This window comes from Camelus bactrianus, chromosome 27 (assembly GCF_048773025.1).
Source record: "Camelus bactrianus isolate YW-2024 breed Bactrian camel chromosome 27, ASM4877302v1, whole genome shotgun sequence".
NCBI lineage: Eukaryota > Metazoa > Chordata > Mammalia > Artiodactyla > Camelidae > Camelus > Camelus bactrianus.
In genome coordinates this window covers 29,106,049-29,130,961 of record NC_133565.1, presented here as the reverse complement: position 1 = coordinate 29,130,961, position 24,913 = coordinate 29,106,049, and the positions used below count along the sequence as shown (strand labels likewise).

At 50.5% G+C, this 24,913-nt stretch overlaps 1 protein-coding gene across 4 annotated transcripts in view; it reads left to right on the top strand.

The window, feature by feature from the left end:
- The window catches only part of CEMIP (cell migration inducing hyaluronidase 1), a 142,082-nt gene that overhangs the window by 61,918 nt on the left and 55,251 nt on the right, over positions 1 to 24,913 (top strand). For 2 of the 4 annotated variants that reach the window (XM_074353969.1, XM_010955155.3), the window contains 8 exons: positions 11,403 to 14,457; positions 17,213 to 17,359; positions 17,851 to 17,989; positions 18,719 to 18,955; positions 20,301 to 20,480; positions 22,432 to 22,502; positions 23,081 to 23,176; positions 23,796 to 23,917. In XM_074353969.1, the coding sequence (XP_074210070.1) occupies positions 14,190 to 14,457; positions 17,213 to 17,359; positions 17,851 to 17,989; positions 18,719 to 18,955; positions 20,301 to 20,480; positions 22,432 to 22,502; positions 23,081 to 23,176; positions 23,796 to 23,917 (1,260 nt within the window). In that variant the 5' untranslated portion in view covers positions 11,403 to 14,189. Of the gene's footprint in view, positions 1 to 10,664; positions 10,746 to 11,402; positions 14,458 to 17,212; positions 17,360 to 17,850; positions 17,990 to 18,718; positions 18,956 to 20,300; positions 20,481 to 22,431; positions 22,503 to 23,080; positions 23,177 to 23,795; positions 23,918 to 24,913 lie in introns of those variants that run through there. The other 2 variants (XM_074353970.1, XM_074353971.1) reach the window with 2 other exon arrangements.

Below are 24,913 nucleotides of genomic sequence, written 5' to 3'. Positions count from 1 at the left end.
AAGGTGCAAAGTGCAAGCTGCCTTAGAGAAAGACTGTTCTGGCAGCAGAGCTGGGGGTGAATCCGAGAAAGGAAGGGACTGGAGATGGCAGGCTGGTCAGGACCCCACTATGACTGTCCATGAAGGCAGTACAGAGGCCTCATGCTAGAGCCCATGACTGGAGAGAGGATAAGGAGGCAGGCGGGCACTGTAGAACTTCAGCTGGGGCAGGATGAGGCCATGAGTGAGAGACAGAGGAGGCAGCTTGCTGGGCGGGAAGAGGCGCTTGTCTGAGAGCTGGCCGTGGTCCTCCGGAGGAACTATCAGTTCCTTGCAATAGCGGAGCAGCCAGAACAAAGGCAATGGCTTGAAAGTCAGACAGTTTGGACCCTAGAAGGGACATACCACTTGCTGATTATGTGAATCTGAACAAATCACTTAACCTCTGGGATCCGGGGAGGGGCGAAATGGATAGTAAGTAAATAGTCCAGTGTCTGGTACAAAGAAGGCACTCAACCTATTCATTCAAATCAGAATCAGAACCTTTTGGGGGCTCAGTGGCCACATTCAATATTTATTTTTGGAAATTGGAGAGATCTGAATAATTAACAGCAAGAATGGAATCTGTTGAGCCTTGAGGACACAGTTTGTTTTCATGGCATGGGAAACATTCTGACCAGATGCAGATGTTTCCTCCGGTACCATCTTCCTTTGTACTGAAACATGTTTTAAAAAAATCTTTTGGCTCCATTCAAAGAAGGGTCTATCTCCTCTGCTGTCTTGTCACAACATACCCCAAGGGATAATCTCACCCCTGTCCTTTTACCCTTTTATACCAACTTTTATGCTGACTCTCCTGGAGGAGAGTCAGACGAGGTGGTGCTTATCTTGTTTTCAGTAGTCAAGGAGGAAAAAGATGGAGTGTGTGCTGTGCTAAGTGTCTGGAAGACGTTTGTTTGACTTTCGGCTCGTCTTTGTTCCAACATGAATTGAACTGTAAACACACGAGAGCAGCTTCTAATGGTGCCGAGGTAGCTGAGCAGGGAAACGCCCCGACAGCCCTCACTCGCCTGTGCCACGTCCGTGAGTCCTGCTCTGCTCACTCCTGTCTGGTCCTGGGATATGGGGTGAGTCAGGGGCATCACGTCCTCTGTCCTTACAAAGTTCTGGCCGCCAGGGGTGGGATCAATAAGGACAGAGTAGAAATCCACACAGAAAAATGTGTTGTGTCTGAAAGTTCCAACGTCCATTTAAGACCTTAGGAGAGAGAGGCCAGATCACTCTTTTATGGGCTGAAGAACTAAGACTCTGTTTTTGCAAGTAACAGAAACCAAGTTGGGTTAAACTTAGCAAAAATGAAAAAAAAAAAAATCAGAGGGGTTGGATTTATTATAAAGACACAGTGGGTGTCTCCTAGAATCAAAGGCAGCTATAAAGCCAAGGCACAAGAAGGGACTAAAACCAAGAGAAAAGTGATCAGCCTGACCTTGGTCAGTTGTTTCCCTTGGTGCAATCAGTTTGGCCCCTTATCCAGGACTTCCGGGGAACCAGGATGGCTCTAGGAGGCCCACCCTGTGAAAGGGCAGATCACAGAGGGTCTGGAGCACGGGGTGGAGACCTTGGCTCAAGGCAGAGATTTGGGAAGCCTCAGAACATGGGGGTCTTTGAAACCCTGAGAAAGTGATTGACCCAGTTCAGATGGTGTGGATCTCATTGTAAGAAGTAAGACTACTTAGGAAAGAGATTGCAGTGAAGAGTGTAGATGAGAGACACCAACACAAGCTCTAAGGGCGAGCCTTGTTTCCGAATCTCTGTGCCGGCCACTCCCATCTTCCAGGCGCAAGGGCAGTGCACACATAAGGGGCTGGAGAAACATATAGGTTGAATCATAACGATAACGTATAGGTTGATCATTTTTGAGGATCAAAACTGTCAAATAGTGGCAATTTCATATTGATCAACTTAATACATGATACATGTATGTTGAATTGCATTAGGACCTGGCTTTTAATCTTCATTATGGGACCTTGGGCAAGTCATGGGCTCAGTGGTTTTGAAAGTCCCTCCCCTTGTTCCAAGGTGCTGGAAATACAACTTCCAGATTTCATCCTAGGAGAAGACTGACAGTCGGAGACAGAAAAAAGCTGGAGTCAGAGAGCTCTGGGTTCAGATCCCAGCCAGGCAGGACCTCAGCCTCTGCAAGCCCTCAGTAAGTCAGCCAGGACTGCCCCAAGTTGATAGTGCCACCTTCTCTCTTAGCCAGCTCTCTCCCATTTAATGGTAAAAAGTAAGGAATAACTTTTTCCAGCTGAAGCCTCTGGAAGATCTTAGGCAACCCAGACAAACTGGGCTGAACCCAGGCCAGCATCCTGGGCCACAAATCAGCTCAGCTTGGCAAAGGAGGCCAGAGCCTTGGGGGGGGGGGGTGCTCTGCAAGCCGCCTGGTGGCTCTTCCTGGCTGTGAACCAGGTGTGGGCGGCAGCCCCCAGGAGATCAGGCTGAGGGCCCGGGGGCACTTCAGGCTCTGTGCAGCCACTCCCCTTGAATTCCATCTTCATTAGCATCTGTCGGGCAGGGAGCCCAGGGCTGACCTGCTTGCATGCCCTGTGTCCTGACTTCTCGGGGCAGGACTCTCTCAAAAGCATTCCTTGAGCATCCGCTGTTTTCAGCAAATATGAATCAGTCGCTGTTCTGCCCTTTCCGAGGGCACAGCTAGTAATGGAAGGTGACTTTTATAAGGTGCTTCCTGCATATCAGGGACTCTTTTAAGCTCTTTGTGTATTTTATCTCTTTTAATTCCCTCAAAACCTCCGTTGGGTAGAAGATGCTAACAGCCTTATGTGCTGGAGAGGAGCCTTAGCCTACAGCATTGAGAGGAGGTAGTTTTAAAAGTTGAATCCAAAGGGCAAAAACAGGCAGAGGGAAGAATAAATCCATTGGATAATACCATGAAAAATTATTATGCCACTCCTAGTTTAAAAAGAACCTATGGAAATCTCCCAGAATTGTAGAGCTGCTCAGTGGCATGTGTCAGGTTCAAACGCACATCATTTAAGATCAGAGCTCCTTCTCATCAACGTATAGTAACATTTAGAACACTTACTGTTTGTGCCACGCACTCTGCCCATCACCTTGTGTGCCTTGCCTCCTTAGTCCTCACCACAGCCGTTTGAGGAAGGTGCCATTACTGCCAACGTCTTACAGAGGAGGTAGCTACCAAAGCTTGCTGAATTTCACACACTTGCCAAGTGGCAGAGCTGGGATTTGACCCAAGGATTCCCGCCTCTGGTGCATCTTGTTGGGTTTGCGGACAGTGGCAAACAGCATTGTCTGGCTTTGTTAGGGTAGCAGAGTTTTTCTTCTTTTTCTCTCCCAAGCTCCATTTCATCTGGGATTCCCTAGAGCAGAAATATTAAAGCAGTTACATAGTGTAGTATATTCGTGCACTTGGATACCACGCAGCCGTCATAAGGAATGAACTATTGGTACATGCAACAACGTGGATAAATCCCAGAAGCATGCTGAGGGAAAGAAGCTTCACACAAAAGACTACATACTGGATAATTCCATTTATATTGACATTCTAGAGCAGACAAAATGAATCTATGGTATGGTTTTGATCGTTTTCAACTGTAGCGGTGGTTGCCTCTTGCAAGAAGGAATTAGCTGGGAGAGGGCGTGGGAGAGCCTTCTAGGGGGTGGCAATGTTCTATACCTTGCTAGGTGCTTGGTTTGCACAGGTAGATGCATTTGTCAAAACTCAGCAAATGTATACTTGAGGTTTGTGTGTTTCATTATGTATAAATTTTACCTCAAATGATTAAAAAAGTCAAATGAATATTGAGCTTATAATAATAGGCATGCTGAAGTAGTTAGGGGAAGGGTCCTGGTGCTTGCAATTTACTTTATTTATTTATTTATTTTTAAATTTTATTTATTTATTAATTTATTTATGTGTGTAGGGGGGTGGTAATTAGGTTTATTTATTGATTTATTTTTAGAGGAGGTCCTGGGGATTGAACCCAGGACCTTGTGCATGCTAAGCATGTGCTCTACCACTTGAACTATATCCTCCTCATTGCAATTTACTTTAAAATGCATCTAAAAATAAGATCCGTTTCTGGATGGATAGAGGGATAGATTAATGGACAGGGATGTGATAAAGCAAATGTAAGCAAAGTGTTGCTGGTAGCTTTTAGGTCGTGGGTATGTTGGTGTTTGCTGTGAAATTCTTTCAACTTGGCTGTATGTTTGAAATTTTTCATAATAAAATGTTGGGGGGAAGCAATTATGTGGAGCCCTAGGGTCCCCTAGTGGTGAAGCAGGGGCTCCCAGAGCTCAGAGCTGGTTCATGAGCTTCTCCTAGCAGCCCTGTCATCCTTACTCACCTCTGTCCCAGCCCCTGTGGGGGACCCGTGAGTAAGCATGAAAATGCGCACTTCCCTGGTCTCCTTTTACGGAGGAGCCTTGCCCAGGGTCTCCCAGGACGAGCCAGGACTGCTGATTTCGAGTCACTTCTCCCCAACAGGTTTTATTACAGCCCATTTTTTTCCCTCAAAGATCACAGGCTTTTGTTTCATAGCCCAAGGGTGCAAATCACACCTGCGTGCAGGAATACAGGTAACCAATCCCAGGCACACGGAGCCGGTGGCACACAGGGCAGGAAAACAAACCTTGGTCGGGACTCCGCCTGGCGTCGTTTCCTGTAGGTGTATTTGAAGTTGTAGGAAACCAGAGTGGTTTCTACAAATAAATAACCCAGGAGAAGACAAGCCCCTCAGATCAAAGGAGGACTCTGGCCCAAACTTGAACCAAAATCAAGCGAGCTCTTTCGACTCCAATCTGGCAGGCAGAGGGAGGAGTGGAGAAGGTCTATCTGCTGTGCAAACATTCCCTGTCTCTGCCCTTCCTGGGTTTGTGTGAGCCTGAGAACGGGAGCTGGGAGGAAGGCTGCGCTCTCTGAACTGCTGCCAGGTCCTGCCTCATGACGTTCCAGCCCGGCGTCCAGACGCAGCAGGTGCCAGCACGTTGGCCTCTTGTTGTGTCCAACCCCAGGGGGCTCCCCGGTGGGCCACATGCCGGTCTTTGGGCTCTCATGGCAGCCCTCTGGGGCCCCCGGTGCTTTGGGGAACATTTCATGGCCTACCTTCTTTGTCCTGAGTTTGGCAGCCCTACTGGTTCACATCAGTGCTCCTGGGGGAAGAGGGAGAGGGAAAGAGATGCACTGAAACAGTCAGGTCTGCCTTCGCCTGTCTAACAGGCTCTCAGGTGATGCTGATGGTGCCTATCTTTGGACCACACTCTGAGTAGCCCTACCAGTGGCCGCAATCCCTCCCCACGTGAAACTTATGGACAGTAAGCAAACTCACAAGAAGATACATGATTATAAACTATGGCAAGGGAAGAGAGCAACTGGGACATTATGAAGGTTATTGACAGAGAGGACCTTCTTCGGATGGGAAGGGAGTGTCAGGAAAATCATCTCTAAGAACAGGACTTTTCCTTGATCGTTGTTCTGCAAATAATTGTGATTTTGGTGCACTTGTGAGAGGTTAGCTCAGGGTCTTCCTACTCTGCCATCTTGGCTGATCTCCCTCAGGGCTTTAAACTGAGACCTGAGGAAAGGTGGAATGGAGGAAAGCATGTGAAAAGGTCCTGAGGCAGAAATGCGCTTAGCATCTTTGGAGGAAATGACAAAGAGGCCAATGTGGCAGGAGGTGTGGGAGGAAGCTGGAGAGAAGGCCAGGCTGTGTGGGACTGGGTGAGGAATCCTGACTTTATTCTATGTGTAATCAGAGCCATTAGAGGGTTTTAAACAAAAATGTGCTGTGATCCACACTGACTGGGCTGTGAAAGATGGATTGGGGTCAGGGTGGGGAGGAGGCCAATAGATGCTTCTTACAGAATCCTACAGGGAAGTCCTGGACCATCGTGGTAGTAGTGACTTATTTTTCCTAATGTGGGTCACCTTTCCTAGAGACACACATGTTTGGGGATATGCCGTAATTGGAGAAAGGTAGTCTCTTTTCCCAGTAAAATAGTATGAAGCCTCATTGATAAACATGGACCTGTTATGAGAGCAAAAAGACCTGTAAGAACTAACCTTCATCTTATCCTCACCCTTTGGCTCCCCACTAATTAGGATTGTTTCCATAGCAAATGTCAAAGGCACAATTCAAATTAGCTTAAACAGAAAGGAACTTTATTGGCTCAGGCAGTTGAAAAGTCCAGGGGCAGCACTAGCTTCAGGTAGAGTTGGATCTGGGTGCTCAAGTGTTGTCTCTGTCTCTCGGCTCTGCCTTCCTCTGTACAAGTTTTGTTCTCAGGCAGGCTCTCCCAGCACAGAGGCAAGACAGCCCCAGCAACTCCAGGCATGCCAGCCATGGTGGGATGAGAACCAGCAATCCCAACAGTTCCGCACCCCCTTTCTTTGTCTCTGAACCCATCCCAGCAGCCCGGAAATGGAATATATCCATTGGTCAGGTTGGGTCTCATGTCTACCTTAGGAGCCAAGGTGGGTGGGTCAGCCCCACTTGGACCACAGGGACTGAGAGTGAGGGAGGGATGGTTGCCAAAGGGAGACTGAGGTGCTGAGGGCAGGAGAAGGGAAGCAGGCAAGTGAGACCCACAGATGCCCGCTGTGGGTTCCCAAGGTCCGTCCATGTTCTGGTTCCGCACTTCCCGGGATTCTCCTCGTCCTGCCGCCAGTTCTCCCTCGGTCTCAGTCCGTTGGGATAAAGCACATTCTTCCAGCAGGCTTTAAGACTGGTTCTCCCCTTGGGCAAAACCCAAATTCATCACTTTTTGCTGTGAAATTGTTCCAGGACCCTGCCTCTCCTGAAAGCACTTGTCCCTGGAGCAGGAGCATTCTGTTCAGGTCAGAAGGCCTTTGCCTACAGAGGTCCTTGTTTCCAGTTTGAAGGACGCCCCTAGTTCACAGTCCAGGTGCCAGAACCCTAAACACGGGTCTTAACCCATGCCTCTGAAAGGGCGCTGCCTGCACGAAGGTCATCCAGGGTGTCCGGGGTGCATGCAAATGTTGGATGACTGGGTCCTGCCCAGACCCAAGGCATCAGAATCCTTGGAGTAAGGATATGATCTGCATGCTTGTCAAGATCTGCACAGAAATCTCTCTCTCTCTCTCAGTCCCTCCCGTCTTCCCTCCATCCCTCCTTTGCTTCCTTTACATCAGAAAGTGGGCGCTTATGAACCACTGCTCTACAGTACGAGTAATTTGAACACAGAACAGAATCACACTGAGAACTGCTCTATTAACAGTAAAGATTTTCCACGGCCCTACGGTTTCGAGAACATCTTTCCTCTCCAGATGAGTGCCGTGTGGCCCACTTAGCTAGAAGGCAGCCTTTTTTAGACCGTGTCACATGACCCTCTTCCTTCTGGGCACTAGAATCTTGACAACAGATGTAAGTTGGGCCCATGCGGTCCACGATGACCTAGGCACAGTGCCTGGAGGCGTCACTCCCAGTGACAATCAGCTGTCCATGTTGAAGCCATTGCCCAGAATAGAAGGCCTACTGTACATTCATTTAAACCAGTAGATCAACGTGTTAAACCAGTACACACCACTGCAAACACAATGCCATCCTGTCGGGGTGTATTTAAGCCAATCCTACCCGACTGGATAACCGATGAAGCGCTGAGCCAGGTGGGACCCGCTGTGATGAGAGGCAGCATCCTTCTGTTTCGCTGTGTGCCCCCCCCGACCCTCCACCACCATCCCTTGCCCTCCCTACTCAGTGCCTGCTCCCGGCCTCTTGCTCTGTGGACACACCGAGCCTGCTCCCGCCCGGCGTCCTTCACCTGCTGTGTCCCTCTGCTGGGATATCCCAGCGGCGTCCCTGCCCTGTCCCTTCCTCCAGGTCTCTGCTCATAGGTCACCTTCTCAATGAGAACATCCCTGACCACCCACATGAAATGGCAGCTTCTCCCCCATCAGTTGCTTGAGTTTCTCCAAAGCTCTTACCACCATCAGGCACATACAGGGTGCATTCATTTGTCCTTTATTTTCTCTCCGCTCCCACCCACCCCCACTAGACTAAGCTCTAACCTAACCCAGGGCAGGGTCTTTTCCTGAGTTGTTACCTCTGTGGCCCACTGCCTAGAAGCAGTGTGCAGTAGGCACTTAATAAATATGTGTAGAATGAATCCAACTCTGGCAGAGCCCTCCGGGCTGCACTCCCGTTCCCGCCCATCCCTCCCTTCCACGCCTGCCAGCAGCCGCTTTATAAAATGCAGGTGTTCCCCTGGGCTCCTCCATTCTGCCTGCAGACCCCTCAGGCTTTCAGGATAAAGTCCAAACTCCTTAACTTCACACCGAAGGTGCTTCAGGAACTGGACCCTCTGCGCTGCTCATGTCTGCCTCTCCTCGGCACCGGCCGTACCTTCTTATCTAGAACTGATTTCCTGCTCTTTGAAATAAAGCTGTTTGTGGGAATGGGTCCTCCTACCCCCATGGGCTCAGTGTGGAGGATGGAGGCGGGGGCAGCAGAACAGCCCGGGAGGTGGTGCAGAAAGCTTTCCAGAGCCTCAGAAACAAGTGGGCACACAGAGGGCAACTTCAGGCCGGGAGAAGCGCCAAACCCACTGCCGATGCTGGTATGTTCAGTTAAAAAACACAATCGATGAAGTGTTTATTGCTGCAACCGCTCACCCAGCCTGGAGAGCACACGCAACCAGCTGGAAAGGTGTGTAGCGAGCGCATGGTCTGACTTGGGCAGCTCCAAGTTCTGTCTCAGTCCCAGGAGAGGCTTCCCTTTAAATGTCACTGAATTCTGTGATCAGGCCACTCTGGGCGTCTCCTAAATTTTTGGCTGCTGGCCATGGCGGGCACAGGGCTCTGATGGCTGAGCCTTGCCGAGTTTGCCCAGGACAGGGTGCGAGGGATAAAAGCCCATAGCTGGGCAGCCTCCCGCGCTCCCTGACGAGCTTGCCCTCCGAGAGGAGAGGAGCGCCAGCCAGCAGGGCTGCTGTACACACTTCTGCAGATCATGCCCCGCAAAGCCAGGGTTGGGACCCAGGTCAACTCGTCCTTGAAGTCAGGTGGCCGCTCCTGTCCCTGAAGACTTACTTGCATCCGCTGAGTATAAGGAAGCTAAAGAAGCTGAGGAGGCGGGGGGGGGGGCGCTGGTGGAACGTGCCCTCTCGTTCTAGACGAGGCTCACTTATCTATGGATCCATCTGACGGACTGGGAAGACCAGACAGATGCCCACATGCGGGCAAGGGCAACGAGGCTCCTGGGAGAGCAATCCCAGCCCCGGTAGATGATTCGGTGATGAGATGAGGGATTTGAATGTGGTGGCACGGGAGGGCCTGACAGGATTTGTTCAAATATGCTTGGGGATGGGGTGGTCTGTGACGGTGAATTTCCCTTATCACATGGAACAGCATCTCTCCTCTTCGGCTCTGCAGGTGTCTCCCCGCTGGGAATTCCCCCTATCAAAGGAGATCTTTTGTTTGCGGAAGATAATTTAAAACTCTGGAAGTATAAAGGGCTCCTGAGGCAAGTGTTTATTGTCCAAACTATGACTTAAAGCGATGCCTCAGTTGAGACAGGGGCAGGAACAGGTGAGCCCAGTCTTCCCCATCTCCCCCTTCCTCCCAAGCAAGCAGGGAGGCAGAGAAGGTGATACATGTCCCATAATTTGGAGTCAGACATCAGTTGTCCTATCAGACACTGGTTCAGGTTTCCATGTACTGCTCCTGATCAATGTGAGCAATAACCTTCTGCACTGTGGGCCTCAGTTTGCCCATCTGTAGAACAGGGAGGAGGGGGGCTGCACTGGATCTTTGCTACTCAAAGCATGGCCCGCCGCCCAGCAGCAGCGCAGCAGCGCCTGGGAGCTGGTTGGAAATGCAGAATCAGACCCCGCCCCAGACCTGCAGGACCAGAATCTGCATTCTGACACGTTCCCAGATGGTTCAGGCGCAGCAGCAGGGGCTGGCTGGAATGGGTCCCCTGTTGCCATCAGCTTCTGCATTTTGTGAGCCTGACGCTACCTGGCAAGTTGCTTAGTCTTGAGGAATTAGAAGCACTGTTTTGGAGAAGAGTCTAGGCTTTGGAATGTCCCTGGGCTTTGGGGGAATGTTTTCGGTCTTTGCAGCAATGAGAGAGATCTGGGCAAGTGTGTTTCTAAGGTGTAGCTCATGCCAGAAGAACGTGTTGTTTGATTCGCAGAAGCAAAGGGGCTTTTAAATATGCTCCTCTCAGAGGAAATGGATGGACAGAGGAAACCCCTGTCCCTGGAGTCCCTAGCATAGTAGTCTCGCCCTGAGAAACAGCTCAGGGCTGCCGAGGTTCCCCAGAGTTGGGAATCTTCCTGTGTTTACCTGTGGTCCAGAAGGATACTTCGGCTGCCCCGTCTCCTGCCTACTTTTCCTCCCTGAGGATACTGTGTCAGGACCAGGTGACCAGAAGAGGTGCCTCCCTCTGCCGGGGGAGCTGGGCCGGGGCTGGGGTAAGTGGCAGGTCAGGGAGTTGGCTGCCCCTTGCCTGATTCAGGAGAATGTTAGGGAATGTTATAAAGGGCTTTCTGAGATTCATCAGAGATTTCTGTCCAGAGGGAATGATCTCAGGGCTTGGCCTTCCTGTTTCCGTGGTTTCTGGTAGCCAATGAGATGGGCCTGTGGTTTCTTATCTAGAAAAGGATCTGAGTTGAGCCTGTGCAGGTGACCCAGCCCGCACAGCCCTGTTGGGGCCACCAGGAACCAGGGCACAGATCTGAGGGCTTGTGAACGAGAAACCCAGGTATGATGAGAGGGAGCAGCAAGGCTTTCCTGATGCAAGAGATGCTGGAGGGAGATTCTTGCCATCTTCCCCCAACTTCACCCCAACTGGCTTTCAGGATCATTAATCTGTCGACAATGGCTCAAATCAAACATTCCCTCCTTCCAGGGTGCCCGGCTGGGAGGTAGGTGGGGGTGGGGGTGGTGTTCCTGTTTCACAGAGCATGGACTCTGGAGCCGGACCTCCTGGGTTCAAGATCCTGACTGTGCCACTTACTAGCTCTGTGACCCTTGGGCCCCACCCCACAGCTACCGAATCAGAGTCTGTATTTTAGCCCGCTCTCCGGGAAATGTCTGTGCGCAGCCAAGTTGGAGAAGTGCTGGCTGTGTTCCCTCTCATTATCCCAGCAGCTCCTGCCTTCTCCTAATTTGAGATGATACTGCAAATCATTTAGTCTTTAGGAATTAGGAGCATAACTTCTGGAGGAGAGAGCAGGCTTTGAACTCTGCCACCTGCTCGCTGTGCAGGCTCAGCAGGCGGCAGGAGCTTGCATCCGCCTGGGGCAGGGGGCGCCGCGGGGCGTGTACCTGCTAGTGCTGCTGCTCTGGGGAGGTCCGGGCAAGGACGCAGGGGCCTCTTTGGACACTCGCATAATCCTGTGCTCCTTCTGCTCTGCAGGTGACACACCCTGGACCCCAGGGCAGCTGCAGCCCCGGGGTGACCTGAGGAAGAGCAAAGACCCCAGACCGGGGTGCAGGATGGCAGCGAGGAGAGGCAGAGACAGACGGTGGCAGGCAACGCCTCTTGTCCCTGCTTTTGCCCCTCCCTCCCCGAGTTCCTGGGAGGCCTGGCAAACACAGCCCAGAGCCGCAGCTGGACAGGGGAATGCTGAGCTTCTGGAAAACTTTAACCTGTTATTGTGAAGACTTGTGGAGCATCCAGCGTGCCAGCCTTCCCCCAAAGTGTGTCCATGTTCTTCCACCGCCAAGTCCTTCCACTGCATCCTTTAAGGAGGAGGGCAGCTCAGGACCATCGGGACCTAGCAAGGGCAGTGTCCAGCCAGCCTCCAGCCAACAGCTTCCTGTGGAAACTTCTAGCATTGTTAGCCAACATGCTCTCTTCCCAGGCCTTCAACAGCTGGGAACTGTTTCAAGACCATATCTTGCCAGCTAGAGAAGCCGAACCCCAACTCCCATTGCCAGAGAGCTTTTAGTGGCCAACTGAGAAAGCTGTCCTCCCTCGGTGAAGAACTCCCAAGTGAAATTTGAGAGCCTTTTGGATTCACGTCAACAAAGTGTTTCTCGAGGTTGCTGTACTCGGGCCCTGGAAGCCATTCATGGGCAGGAAAGCACGGAGGACCGCCCCCAGCCATGTGGGGCCACCTCGTGGGCAGGGGGCTCTCTGCCTCGCGTGGCTTAGATGTGTCTAGCGCTGAGACCCAGCAGGAGGTCTCTGTGATGTCAGGGAAGAGAGGTTTTGAGCATTATCCTTCCACGTGGAATTGTTTTCACATCCATCCAGAGAGTGACTTTTTTTTTCTGTCTCTGAAATGACCTAGGATATCATCAGGAGATGTCAGAGCCACGAAGTCCCTGTACCCCAGCCTCCTACCGTGCACAAGGGAAGTCTGAGGCCCAAAGAAGGAAATGCCGGATGAGGGTCACCCGGCAGTTAGGGCAGGAGGGGTGCCCGCACCCAGATCACCTCCCATCCCCTGGCCCCTCCAAGCCTGGTGCCTGCCACCTTCCTTTGCCAGCTCACAGCCCAAAGTCCAGGTTCCCTCCAAAGGAGCCCCAGGATGATTTGGGGCTTCTCAGTAGCAAAAAGCAAACTACCTTTGGCTTTTCTAAACAGATGGAGACTTGAGAGCTGGGCTCTGGCTTTCCCTAAGGACCACAGAACACTCCTGTCTCCAGCGTCCCCTCCTTTCTATTGCAAAGAGCATGAGAGCAGACATTCCTCTTCTGGGGGCCCTGGGAAAGGCACCATTCCCAGATGCAGTGACGTGTGACTTCGGTGACCCTGCAGAGGCGACTAGAATGGGTCCCGTTGTTCTCTGCCAATCAGGCCTGGGCCAGGCAGGGTGCCCGCCAAGAGGACCCCGCAGGCATTGATGCTGAGAGGACCGTCTCCTCCCTCGCCCCCGCCTCCCCGGCACACCTGTGCGGGAGGGCCCAGGCTCAGGGCCAGTGTGCTCTGTTTCAGACCCTCTTGCCTGCCCCCACTCACTGAGCTCACACAAAGCACTTCACCTGGAGCTGAAGGGTCAGGGATGATCAGATTTGTCCCCGAGCTCACTCAGAGGGAGGAGCCTGTATGGGGTGAGATAGATTTGGCCCCTTTCTCAGTGTGGGAGAATGTCTGCTTGTTTCATGCTCCGGGGAGGAGCTGGGGACATGGGCATGGAAGCCGGAGCTGGCCACTCCCCAAGCCCCGTTTAAGCAATCTTGTGTGGCGCAGAGGACTTGACAGAGATTTTCCGAGTAGCGTTATATTCTGAAAGGGGAATCTGGCATCTTTTTCTGAGTTCCTGCCTTGAGGTTTACCTAGACAGATTCCCATATTCACCTTCTGTCTGAGTAAAAGGGGAAAATATAAGTGGCTTTAATAAAATAGAAGTTTAATAAAATGCAAATTTAATTCTGTCACCCATAAAAATAAATCCACAGCCTCAGGCTGTTTCGGTGCTCCACAGGGTCAGGGCCTAGGTTCCTTCCCTCTGCTTGCTTTGCCATCTTCAGTGCATGGCTCCCAAGACACGGACAAAGATAGCTGCTGAAGATCCAGCCATCTTTTCCATATTCCAGCCAGCGGGAAGGAGGAAGGAGGGAAGAAAGACTTCCTGCCTTCCCTAAGGACATTTCCTGGGATTCACATACTGTACTTCCATTTTACTGGCCAGAACTTAATTTCAAGGCCATAGCTAATGTAGAGACTGGAGAAGGTAGCCTTTATCCTAGGTGGCCATATACCCAGATAAAAATCGGGTTCTTTTACAAGGAGGGAAAAAAATTGTTATTGGGGGATAATCAGCTGTCTCTGCCCCACCTTCCTCTTGGACAGGTAATATTAAAAGGGTTTATAACACATAAGCATCATATTTAGGATTTCAACATTAGTATCGAGACTTGTTTTAGAAGCACAGATGGGTAAAGGTGGAGTAAAGGTTACAAATTAGCCAGTCCATATCCCCATTTTTCAGATTAGGAAATTGAGGCCCAGAGAAGTTAATCAAATCATCTGAGATCACACAACAAGTTGGTGGCATCTATTTTCCAGCTCATGTTCTGTGGGAGTGATTTTTGTGTCTCTCTGTTTTTTAACTTAAGAAAAAAACTTCATCCTGGAGGGTGGCAAGCTCCTGTGCCAAGGATGAAATTCCATCCTTCACTGGGTCTCTGAGCTGCAGGACACAGGCGGGACGATGGCAGGGCTTGCGTGCCCTGATCTGCGCAGCCCTGAGTCATGGCAGCTGAGGACTTTGCACTGGCCGGCTGGAGTATGCCCACGCTGGCCCTGCGTCCGTGTGTGCATGTGGCCCTGTCTCTGTGTGTGTCTGCCTCGCACACACTGACTCCAGCCTGGGGAAGCTGCAGGCCTGACTCAGGGTGCTTCTGTTTCAGGGAGTATTCTGCCAGGATGGGAGCGGCTCACAGGCCGGATGTCTCTTTCAAGGCGATGCTGACAGTCGGCTGGTTCATCCTGGCCCACTTCCCTGGTGCCATATCCACAGGTAAGCCACCGCAAAGCAGTTGGACTCTGTGTCTCAGTGAGGAAGGTGCAGCCCCTTGTTGAAGCAAGGCTGCCGGGGGCCAGGAGAAGGAGCCGCCAGGCGTGTCCTTCTGGGGTGCCTGGGCTCTGGCCTGCCCTGCTAACTCGTTGATCCTGGGCAAGTCTCACTCTGGGCTTCAGTTTCGTCATCCGCAAAATGAAGTGTTGGACTAGACTCCGGGGTTACAAACTCAGTGTCTACAGGAGCCTGGCACGGGACATAAAACCAGCTGAAGGTGGCCAGGCAGAGACATGGTCACCTGGGGAGTTCAGACCCTACTTAAGGGACACCCGCTTCTCAGTTCTGGCCAATTGCTGCCACGTGGGAAGATGGGATCCTTTTTACAGGAGCTGCTGAATTTTGAAGAGAAGCCCGAAATCTAGGCTTTTATGTGAAAGCTCTCTTCTTGTTAAAGGAAGGCGACCAACTGAAATTTTCCCAGCCACTCAGGGTGGGAGTAGGGTAGAAAAGAACCCCTATCTGCCAGCCAGCTCGCTGCCTCTGGGCCACCTGGTTTCAATGTACCCTTCCCGCTTTGCCATCATGAGATCCAGGTGCATTAAAGCACCTTGTTAAGCTCTAGGCGAGGTTTAAACCTGTTTTTCTGATTTCAATATTGTCAGCTTTTTCTTTGAGTGATTCTGAATTAACATCCAGAGATACAAGGCAAACTTGTGTAGGCTATAAAAAAGCCAATCAAATAACCAAGCTTGGGGTAGGAGGTGAAAGATGGGGACAATTTAAATTTTTTGAACAGAGGTTTTCAGTAATAATACCATCACCATAGATTGCTTTCCCCCTCAAAATGCTATTATTATTACTTGAACTGAACGCGTTTCTACACTGAGAATAAATGACCTTGCATTGTATTATATCTTGTTTTTCTCAATCCACTGATGGATGGAAGTAATCTCTAGTCATTAGTGAAATTCCTTCAACGTGATTCCTTGTAGAATCTTTTTGGTCCTTATGGGACATAGCAAGGGATCGGTATTTTAACTCTCAATGCAACAATTAACAATATGGCCTGAATTCATTCATTTAATCCTCCCATCATGTATTCAGTTAATAAACACCAAGGGGACACTGACTCTGTGCCAGGAACTGGGTTTGGGGTTCTCTTTCAAGGTGGTTCACCTCAGGGCCTTGGGGAGATGCTTCCCCGGGTATCTCCTCTCACATCCTGGGTCTCTCTCTTCTGTTTGAGTATAAACCATTTGGAAAGGAGGCTGTGCCTCTGGTCTGTGCTTTGCTCTGACGTCAGAGGGATGCGGAAGCCAACCCCGGCCATTCATGCTCCAAGTAGGTCGGGCTTGCGCTCATCTGAATCGCACTTCCTGCAGCCCCTCCTGGGAAGGGTGGTTGCCGTGGTGATATTTCACCAAAGACATTGACTTTTTCCAGCTACTCACTGGTTCCTACAAATGAAAACCCACTGAAACTGACCTTTACTGAGCGCAAAATATCCAGCTCCAGCGAAGGAGCAGCCATCCACGGCCAATCTTGTGACTGTTGTGCTTTTGCTGCGGGGTCAGAGCTGCCAGAGCTCTGGGAATTGTGCTCCCAATGACAGGAGAGCCTGCAAGGATCAAACTGACCACCTCCAAGTCCATATGCAAAGACTGACACAAACCCATGCAGCTGGAGAGTAAAAGGACAGTCAGGATTCTCCTGCGGGATGCGGGCGGTGAGACCCTCTCAGGCTTTGTCCCTTTGAGTTGGAATGATTCCTTCTCAGCACGCTCATGGCTCCAAGCCCGGACCACTGGGCTCTCCAGTCAGCCACATGTTTTCCCCACACGGCTGAGGAGACACCACCTTGGAAGGGACTCCAGGTCCATGAATCTAGGATAGAAACACCACCTGCCATCAGAGCAGCATCAGGCATTTCTCTTCCGTGGGAGTGGTCCTGGCAGCATTCCAGATAGCCTTCCAGAAGCTATCCTCTCTGGTTCCCCAGGTGACTGCTCCTTAGGTGAGAGGAAGCAAGACTGTCATTGGACAGGTATGGAAACAGCCCCATCAGAACCAGGATCTCTTCCAGCAACTCCAACTTTCAGAGTTGCTGCATGGGACATGCCCAGTCACGGGAATCCCAGAACTCACAGATGCCCACTGCATGACATCTCCACCAGGAATAAATATAAATTATGTATGGTTCTTCCCAGTTTAGATGCCATTTACTAATCCGGGGTCACGTTTGTATAAACTATGTTGCTTGGTAACATAGTTTATATAGCACTATCTTTCTCAGGTTTCCAGGGAAACAGAGTGAGAAAATTAACTAAAAGTCAAATTCTCATGCAGAAGGGGAAAAGGCTTTGTCAACTTTTCAAATGTTGCTTTCCAGGGGAAAGGATGCCTTGGAATACAAATAATCTGGATAAGTCATTACCTAACCTTAGATTGCGGAATATCTTGAGGAGTCATCTGGTCTACCCTGCATTTTCTAAAGGGAAAAATTGAGCCTTGAAAAGGGAAGCGACTTGTTCACAGATACATGACGAACTAATAAAAGACATGGGACTAAATCCCAGGGCTCTTATGTCAGGGGTTCTCTTTGCTCTCCAAGGCCCTGCTTTTAGCTCTAGGAGGGAGGAGGCAGGGGCCAGGAAAATTCACAAACTCCCTCCCTGCCCCCACCTTGTGGTCTGTGGCAGTCCTTGCTTGGTGAGGTCAGTGGTTGGTAGCAGTGACATCTCTCTGTCCTTGGCAGTGACCCCTGAGTGCCCTGATCAGTGGCCTGAGCTGCAGCCCTGGAACCCTGGACATGACCCGGACCACTATGTGTACATTGGCCAGGGCAGAGCACTGCTGCTCACCTCTTCTGCCACCATCCACTCCATCCGCATCTCAGAAGGAGGTAAGCCAGCATTCCCCAACCCCAACCCCAGTCTCCACGTTCAGAGCCTAGCAGGGTGCCATAACTTTAGATGGACAGAACAGATGTCACGTGCTTTGGGTTCATATCAGAGCATCTGGTAGTTTGAGATAGCCGTCAGCTCTGAGCTCTTAGGAATGGCTTGCCAGAAGTCCGGTCTTAGTGAAAGAAGCATTTATAGAGGAAAACCCTGATTGGTCTCCGAGCATTCCTGCTTATCTTACCTTCAGATGCCTGCTCATTGAATGCAGTGCACGCAGCCATGGCAGTAAACCAAGCAGGCACTATGTACACATCGCAAGGTAGAGAGAAAAGTAACTGCTTGTAAGCACAACAAGCATAGAGATATTTGAAAAACATATCTTCTTGCCTGCTTGGATGAGATGGGGAGCTTAGGAGGTCTGCCCTTGGCTCTGCTGTAACTTCATCATTAGCATGTGTTCCTAAACCTCCCTCCATCCCTCCCTCTTCAGGAAAGCTAGTCATTAAAGACCAAGATGAGACAATTGTTCTACGCACACGGCACATCCTGATTGACAATGGAGGAGAGCTGCATGCTGGGAGTGCCCTCTGCCCTTTCCAGGGCAACTTCAGCATCATTTTGTATGGAAGGTGGGTAGAGAGCTTCCATGGGTCAAATGCTACTCTTGGATCTGATGGGAAGGAGGATTTCCATAGAAGAGAGGGAGGTAAGACCGCAAGCCTTTAGTGCAAGACAGGAATCCTCATTATGTACTGCCAGATCGTAATCATGAACAAGACAGACACTGGTGAGCTGGGTGAGCTGGAGAAATACATGAGGCATTTTATTTATTGTGGCCCGGGTCCGGACTTAAGTTGCAGAAATCCCTGCCAGCCTTTCAGCTGCCTTCCAATCAACTCATGGCTCAGGGAGTCTCTCTGAGTGCTTATTAATAGATTATGATGGACAAGATAAAGAAAAATTCCAAGCAGCATTTGCCTCTGGCTGTGCTCGCTCTTCAAGCAACTGAGAATTCTAGGTGGCAGCCAGGAACACACAGGGTATGCAGTGCATGCCCAGGTGATTCCACATCTGATACGGACTGAAACATAACATACTTAGAACTGAAAAGAACTGAAGAACTGAAGCCAACATGTTAACTATTGATAGGATTTCTGCTTGGCCTGTTGGGCTCGTTTTGGTCTGGCTTGGGAAGATCTTGGTTGCTTGTGCTATTTCTACCGACCTTGTGCAGTCACCAAGTGTGCCTGGCTCCACGGGGACCACATGGGAGTCAGGGAGCAGTGCAGCCCCCTCTGGGTTCAGCAGCCGACAGAGAGAGGTGTCGGCCGACTGTGGAGAGCTGTTTTCTCTTGTAGGGCTGATGAAGGTGTTCAGCCGGACCCTTACTTTGGCCTCAAGTACATTGGCGTCGACAGAGGAGGTACCCTGGAGTTGCATGGACAGAAGAAGCTCTCTTGGACATTTCTGAACAAGACTCTTCACCCGGGTGGCATGGAGGAGGGAGGCTATTTTTTTGAAAGGAGCTGGGGTCACCGTGGAGTCATTGTTCATGTCATCGACCCCAAATCAGGGACAGTCATCCATTCTGACCGGTAAGGTTTGCCTTCGTGTAAACACAGTCATTCAGTCTGCATTTGCTGAGGGTGTGGCCTAGCCAGATGCCACTCAGGGTGCTGGGAGCACGGCAGTGAGTGAAACAGACAGAAATCCCCGACCTCAGGGAGTTAGGTCTCTCATTCCTGGGGCGTTCGCCTCATGCAGCTGAGTTGAACAGGAACAGACACGTGCGCGCACACATGCACACTTGTACACACAACATAGTTTCAGGCTGTGATCATCGGTAATTAGGGAAAAAAGTCATAGTGAAACGATGGAGAGTAGCTAGGGGAGATTGCTCTGCAACAGGTGATCAGAGAACGCCTGTGAAAGCAAGCAACGTTTGAGCTGAGAACCATGGGGCGAGGAGTGTGCAGGTCAGAGAGCAGCAAGTGCAGAGGGCCAGAGGTGAGAAAGGGTATGCTGTTCTCAAAGGACAGAAGGGCCAGCAGAGAGGTGGAGAATGCAGAGCCGAGGAAACAAGACACAGTCATGTCGGCGTTTTGGACAGGGGCATGTTTGGGGCCTTGAAGGCCGCGGTGAGGAGGTGGGTTTTATTCTTAGTGGGATGCAAAGCCGGTGAAGGGCTTTTAAGAAGATCTGATTTAAAAGAATATTCTCGCTGCTGTGTACAGAGTGGAGAAGTAAAGCTAACAGAGGTGGTCAGGAGGCTTCTGCACGGTCTAGGCAAGAGATGCCTAGGAGGGGGTACCTAGTGTGGTCACAGGGCCCTGACACATGCGAGGCTGGCAGCAGGCGATTCCTGGGGAGGGGCCGTGGAGAAGGAGGGGGCCTAGGCGGGGCCGGACCAGGTTATGTCAACAATGAAAAAGAAGTCTGGGGACTCGCGAGCATCCGTCCATCTCCCCCCTCCTCCCCACACCACCATGGTTTTCTTTTTCCCAAATCTTGGCTATTCGTGCTGGGTTATTCGTCTAGATTCATTTGAGAACGATTTTGCTTGTTAAGTTCCAAGGCAGATTCTTTTGGAACTTCCGCTGTGATTGTACAAAATCTCTACACCTAATACGTGCACTTCATACTTGGAGTTAGATCATTACACAGTTGGGTCTTTCCTTTGTAAATTCTTGTCGCCTGTGGTACAGATTTTTTTGAGACCTATATTTCATGGATATTTTATGTATGTAAGGGTGGGTTATCTTTGTCAAGTCTGAGATGATTGATTTGTTTTCTGTAATAAAAGCTTCTTTCTTTAAAAAAAAATCAGTCTTTGGGATGATCGGATGGTGTGTTAGTCGTCACACCACGGGTAGGTGATTCAAGCTCTCTCTTTTGGGTCCTGCTAGGACTGTTAAAATCTGGTCTCTCTGCCCTTTTTAGGTTTGACACCTATAGATCCAAGAAAGAGAGTGAACGTCTGGTCCAGTATTTGAATGCGGTGCCCGAGGGCAGGATCCTTTCTGTGGCCGTGAATGATGAGGGCTCTCGAAACCTGGATGACATGGCCAGGAAGGCGATGACCAAACTGGGCAGCAAACACTTCCTACACCTTGGATTTAGGTACCACCCGTCACTTCCCCTCCCCCAGGCTCCAGAACACGAAGCAACACCACCCTAGGCAGAAGTTACCTAACTTCCCTCCTCATTTCCCCGGGCCACATCCCCTTTAAGGGTGACTCAGGGAGATGCAGGGCCATGATCCATCTGCCTGGGATGTATTAGGGCTTGTTCTTAAAGGGAGCCTGTTTATTCTTACAAGCATATTCCACACTTTAAACTCTGAAAGTCACTGTGTATCTGAACTCATTCATTCAGTCTGCCACTTGCAAAATATTAATTGAGCACCTACTGTGTGTAAGAGCCATGCCTCAGATGTATAGCTAGTGTTCATTTTCCCATCCTTTGGCCACGGAATCATAATGTGCCTTGAGGGTTGGCAGACCTTTGTTTAGAGATCGCATGAAGGGCCCCCTGCCCTGCCCAGCTCCCTAGCGGAGGGGACCATTCGATGTGCTCTAGGGTGTGTTTTGTTTGCCTCGGATTGCAGAGTCATGCCTGACTTTGGCATGCACACACACATTGGCGCCAAGAGGAAACAGTTTACCCCACAGTAGCCACACCTTTCGATCATGTTGTATCAGATCTGAGCCCAGTGGAAAATTGAGATCATCTGGCCTGTGGCTATTGGAGATACGGATGCCCCTCCCATCAGCTCCTCGAATCGTGGGCAAGATGGGGGCAGGCCAGAGCCTTTTCTGGGCTCTGAGCAGAGCAATTTTACTGGCTGGGCCAGGATCCCCTGGGCCAGGGCGGGGCTCCGGGTTCCAGGGTGCACTTCCTGACAGGTCAGGGGCTGCTCCTTCTGGATGAGTTTGGGCAGGAAACTCAGGCTGCCAAAGATCACAGCAAAGCTCCTTTGTTAACAGAAACTGAGGGCACTGCCATCTCATTTTTTATAAGCCAAAAGGCCAGCTTGTTAATTTGCATTGAGGGGTAGAACCACAGTGGGACTGGCTACGTAGGGCCTCAGCAGAGGAAGGTCCAAGATCTGGCATCTGATTTGGCTCGAATTGGAGTCTGGGCTGCACTTCCTATTAGGTGTGACTGCAGGCAAGTGACTTACCCTCTCTTTGCATGGTACCTGCATCTGTAAAATGGGGTACTTCAGGAGCCACCTCAAAGGACTTTGGGGAGGGTAAACGTGATAGTATGAACAAAATATTGTGTCTGGCACAGAATAAGGACTCGATAAGTGCTAGCAACTATTCTCTCCTTATAAGCAAGGGCCCGGGAAGGATGCACGCCATAGTGCACGGGTGGGTTACACTTGCACCCTCATTTGTGTAGACCCACTCTGAGTGACAAACTCGAAGCGTCTAAAATCAGTGGAAGATCTGAGACTTGGACCTCACTTGCTCATTCATACAGGAAGTGATTGTTGAGCAGACGTATCTTCAATGGAGAAAAGAGAAGTTGTACGACTTTCCAAACCCATACACCTTTTTTTTTCCTCCTTTACCTTCCATTAAGAAGAAGAGGTACCTCTTTCCACCCCAAGGCCCCGTGCTGATTCCTGGGGCCTCAGTCACATCCGCCGCTGGCATTTTCCTCGAGCTCAGTTCTTGGGGAGTCGCACAGGAGAGGAATAACCTTTCTCCCTCAGAGCATGTTTCCTTGTTTTCCTAAAGGAGCCAGAGCACTTGCTTCAGGACCTAATTGAGCCTGGCAGGTGGTATGCAGGTCTGTGGGCTTGTTTGTTTATTTGTGATTCATAACCCCTGTCCACTGCCAGAATGGAGGTGCAGAGCCCCACAGTCCACAAACATCAAGCCCGCCAGGTGGTCAGGAAGGCCAGGGCTTGCAGAGAAAGGCCCTTGTTCTTCTGGAAAAGGGAAACCCAGCCCGTAAGTGAGTTTCCCTCAGACAGCATCCGTGTGGCTCCTTGTTTCAACTCTGCCTCCATTCCAGGCTCAGACGTGCGAAGAACTTGACTTTCTGTTGTTTTTTTCAGACACCCTTGGAGTTTCATAACCGTGAAAGGGAATCCCTCGTCTTCCATTGAAGACCACGTTGAGTATCACGGTAATACATGGCAAGAGGCCGGATCCCCTCCCGTGTCTCTCTGACCAAGAGGCTCAAGGTCTTTCTGAACCACCTTCCTCCTTTAGAACCCACCTCCCAGGTTACATGCATGGCAAAAGTCCATACTGATTTAAGGCCAGTTACTGAGATAATATTTACATTTTCAAAGAAATTGTCATTGGCTTAATCCAAAACAAGTGACATAGGAAAGATGAGAATTGGGACGGAACAAGCAGGGGTAATATTTTGAGCTAAAAAGATGCTTTGGATGGGCTGTACCACACGGCGCCAGCCTCCTCTGCCCAGAGAAGGTTTCGGAAGGTCCTGCCGGCTCTAACCCTGGGGAGGAGTTCACACGAGAAGTGGTGGGGTTCCAAAATTCAGAGTTGTGGGAACATTTCAGTTAGAAGGAATGGTAAATAATCTGCTCCCCAAGTGGAAAGACTGGCCTGAAACTTTGTATTTTTAAGAAATGGCTCAAGATCCACATGTGTAGGGGGATTTCTCTGTCTTAGAATCACATCCCTCTGAATTTAGAGGGTCTGTTTGGTTGCTAAAGCCTCTGGTTCCTTTGACAGGACACCGTGGCTCCGCTGCTGCCCGGGTGTTCAAGCTCTTCCAGACAGAGCATGGCGAGCATTTCAATGTCTCTTCATCCAGCGAGTGGGTTCAAGGTGAGGAGTTTGGGACAACTCAGTAAACCTTAACAGTGGTGCAAAAGGACAGGACTCGTTACCTTTGCAGAATGAGAATTTTTCTTCTGCACCAATAGAACTCCTTGACTGCTGCAGCTTCAAATTCAATTTGCAACTGAAAGCTGTCTTTAATTAATCCAGTCTCAGTGGTGAATAGCCCAGAGGGATATCTAACCTCATGGAATACCTTTTCTGCACCAAGCGATGGCACTGAACAGGGAACACTGGAGCAGGACCTGGACTTCCAGGAGCACACGCATGGTGGGGGTGGGGGTGGGGGTAGCGGCAAGCTGCAATCCTCACCGAAATCCTCGGATAATGGGTTAACCGATGGATTTCATCTTTCTCCTTTGGGCAATCGTGAAGATTATCTATTGCTTTTATAAAATAAGATAGACAATAAGAGGTATTTTTAATTAAGAGCTGGGAGAAATGGGGGAGTTGACAGATTGTTTACAGGCCCCCGGTACCCAGCCTGGTGCAAGCCTGCACGGCTGGTGTTCAACCCTGTTTCGCAGCGGGTGCGTGGGAGCTGCACGGAGTGTGGCTGGCTCCCTGGAGCCCGCCTGACTGACCCTGCCCTTTGCTTTCTGCCCAGATGTGGAGTGGACAGAATGGTTTGAACATGACAAAGTGTCTTACACTAAAGGTGGGGAGAAAATTTCAGACCTCCGAGCGGCTTACCCAGGAAAAATCTGCAATCGCCCCATTGATATACAGGTAACCAAATCATTATAAAGGTTCAGAACGCTTTATCTGGAAGAAGACTCTGTAGAGTCTTCAAACTTTCCTGCCGTCTGAGTGGTGTGACTCTCGTGGCCCTCCTACGACGTTGGTAAGCCAGACAGCGCTGTCCTCACTTTAGAGACTGAGATGGAGGCTGCTTATCTGCCCCACCAGTAAGTTCCAAAGCGAGGACTCAAATTCTCTCCTGCATCCCACTGCCACGTTCCTTTTCCTTCTCCCCAACCTGCTTCTTCAGCCATGACTGGGGGTGCCCAATGCGGATGGTTTGAGACCTACTCAGCTTCACTCATCAGTCGATTTCCTCTGGGACCTCAAATGCACAGGAACCAGCTGGGATCTGGGTGCCGGCTGAGCCCAGTCCAGGTGGAGAAGACCCACGGCCTTGTTCTCCACTCGGCTAAAGAAAAGGCAGCAGGCACAGAACGGACAGTGTTTGCTCAGGGTCATCCCTTGGAGTGACCTCTGTCCAAAGGGGGACCTTGACTTTCTCAGCTGGCTCCAGCATAAAAGTGTGGGGTGAACAGTCAGCTCTCACAGTTCAGTGGCTCAGCTGGTGGGCTGCTGGGCTCAAGGAACAACAGGAAAGATAGAGACCTTTGCAAGAAAATGGAGTTTATCTCCTTATGCCTGGTCTTCTTCCAGAACATAATTTGGGGCCACTTAAATGTTTGGCTTGGAATTAGGAGTCATTTGAGAAAGACCATCCCTGCCCATTTTATCCTCTTTCAGCCAATAAAAATAGCAGCTGACATTTGCCCACCACCTTCTTCCAGGTTTTCTAACTGCAGGTCTCAGATCACGTGACTGGGCTTCCACACCACTGCACCATCTGAGGCACGACCTCTGCCCTCTGCCTTGCATCATACAAGGGACCACTTTTCCAGGGGAGGATGCTCTGTTCCGCAGTTAGCAGAGGCTGAGGAACCGCTCTCATTATCTGGCCAAGGCTCTCCCTTCACATGGCTCCAG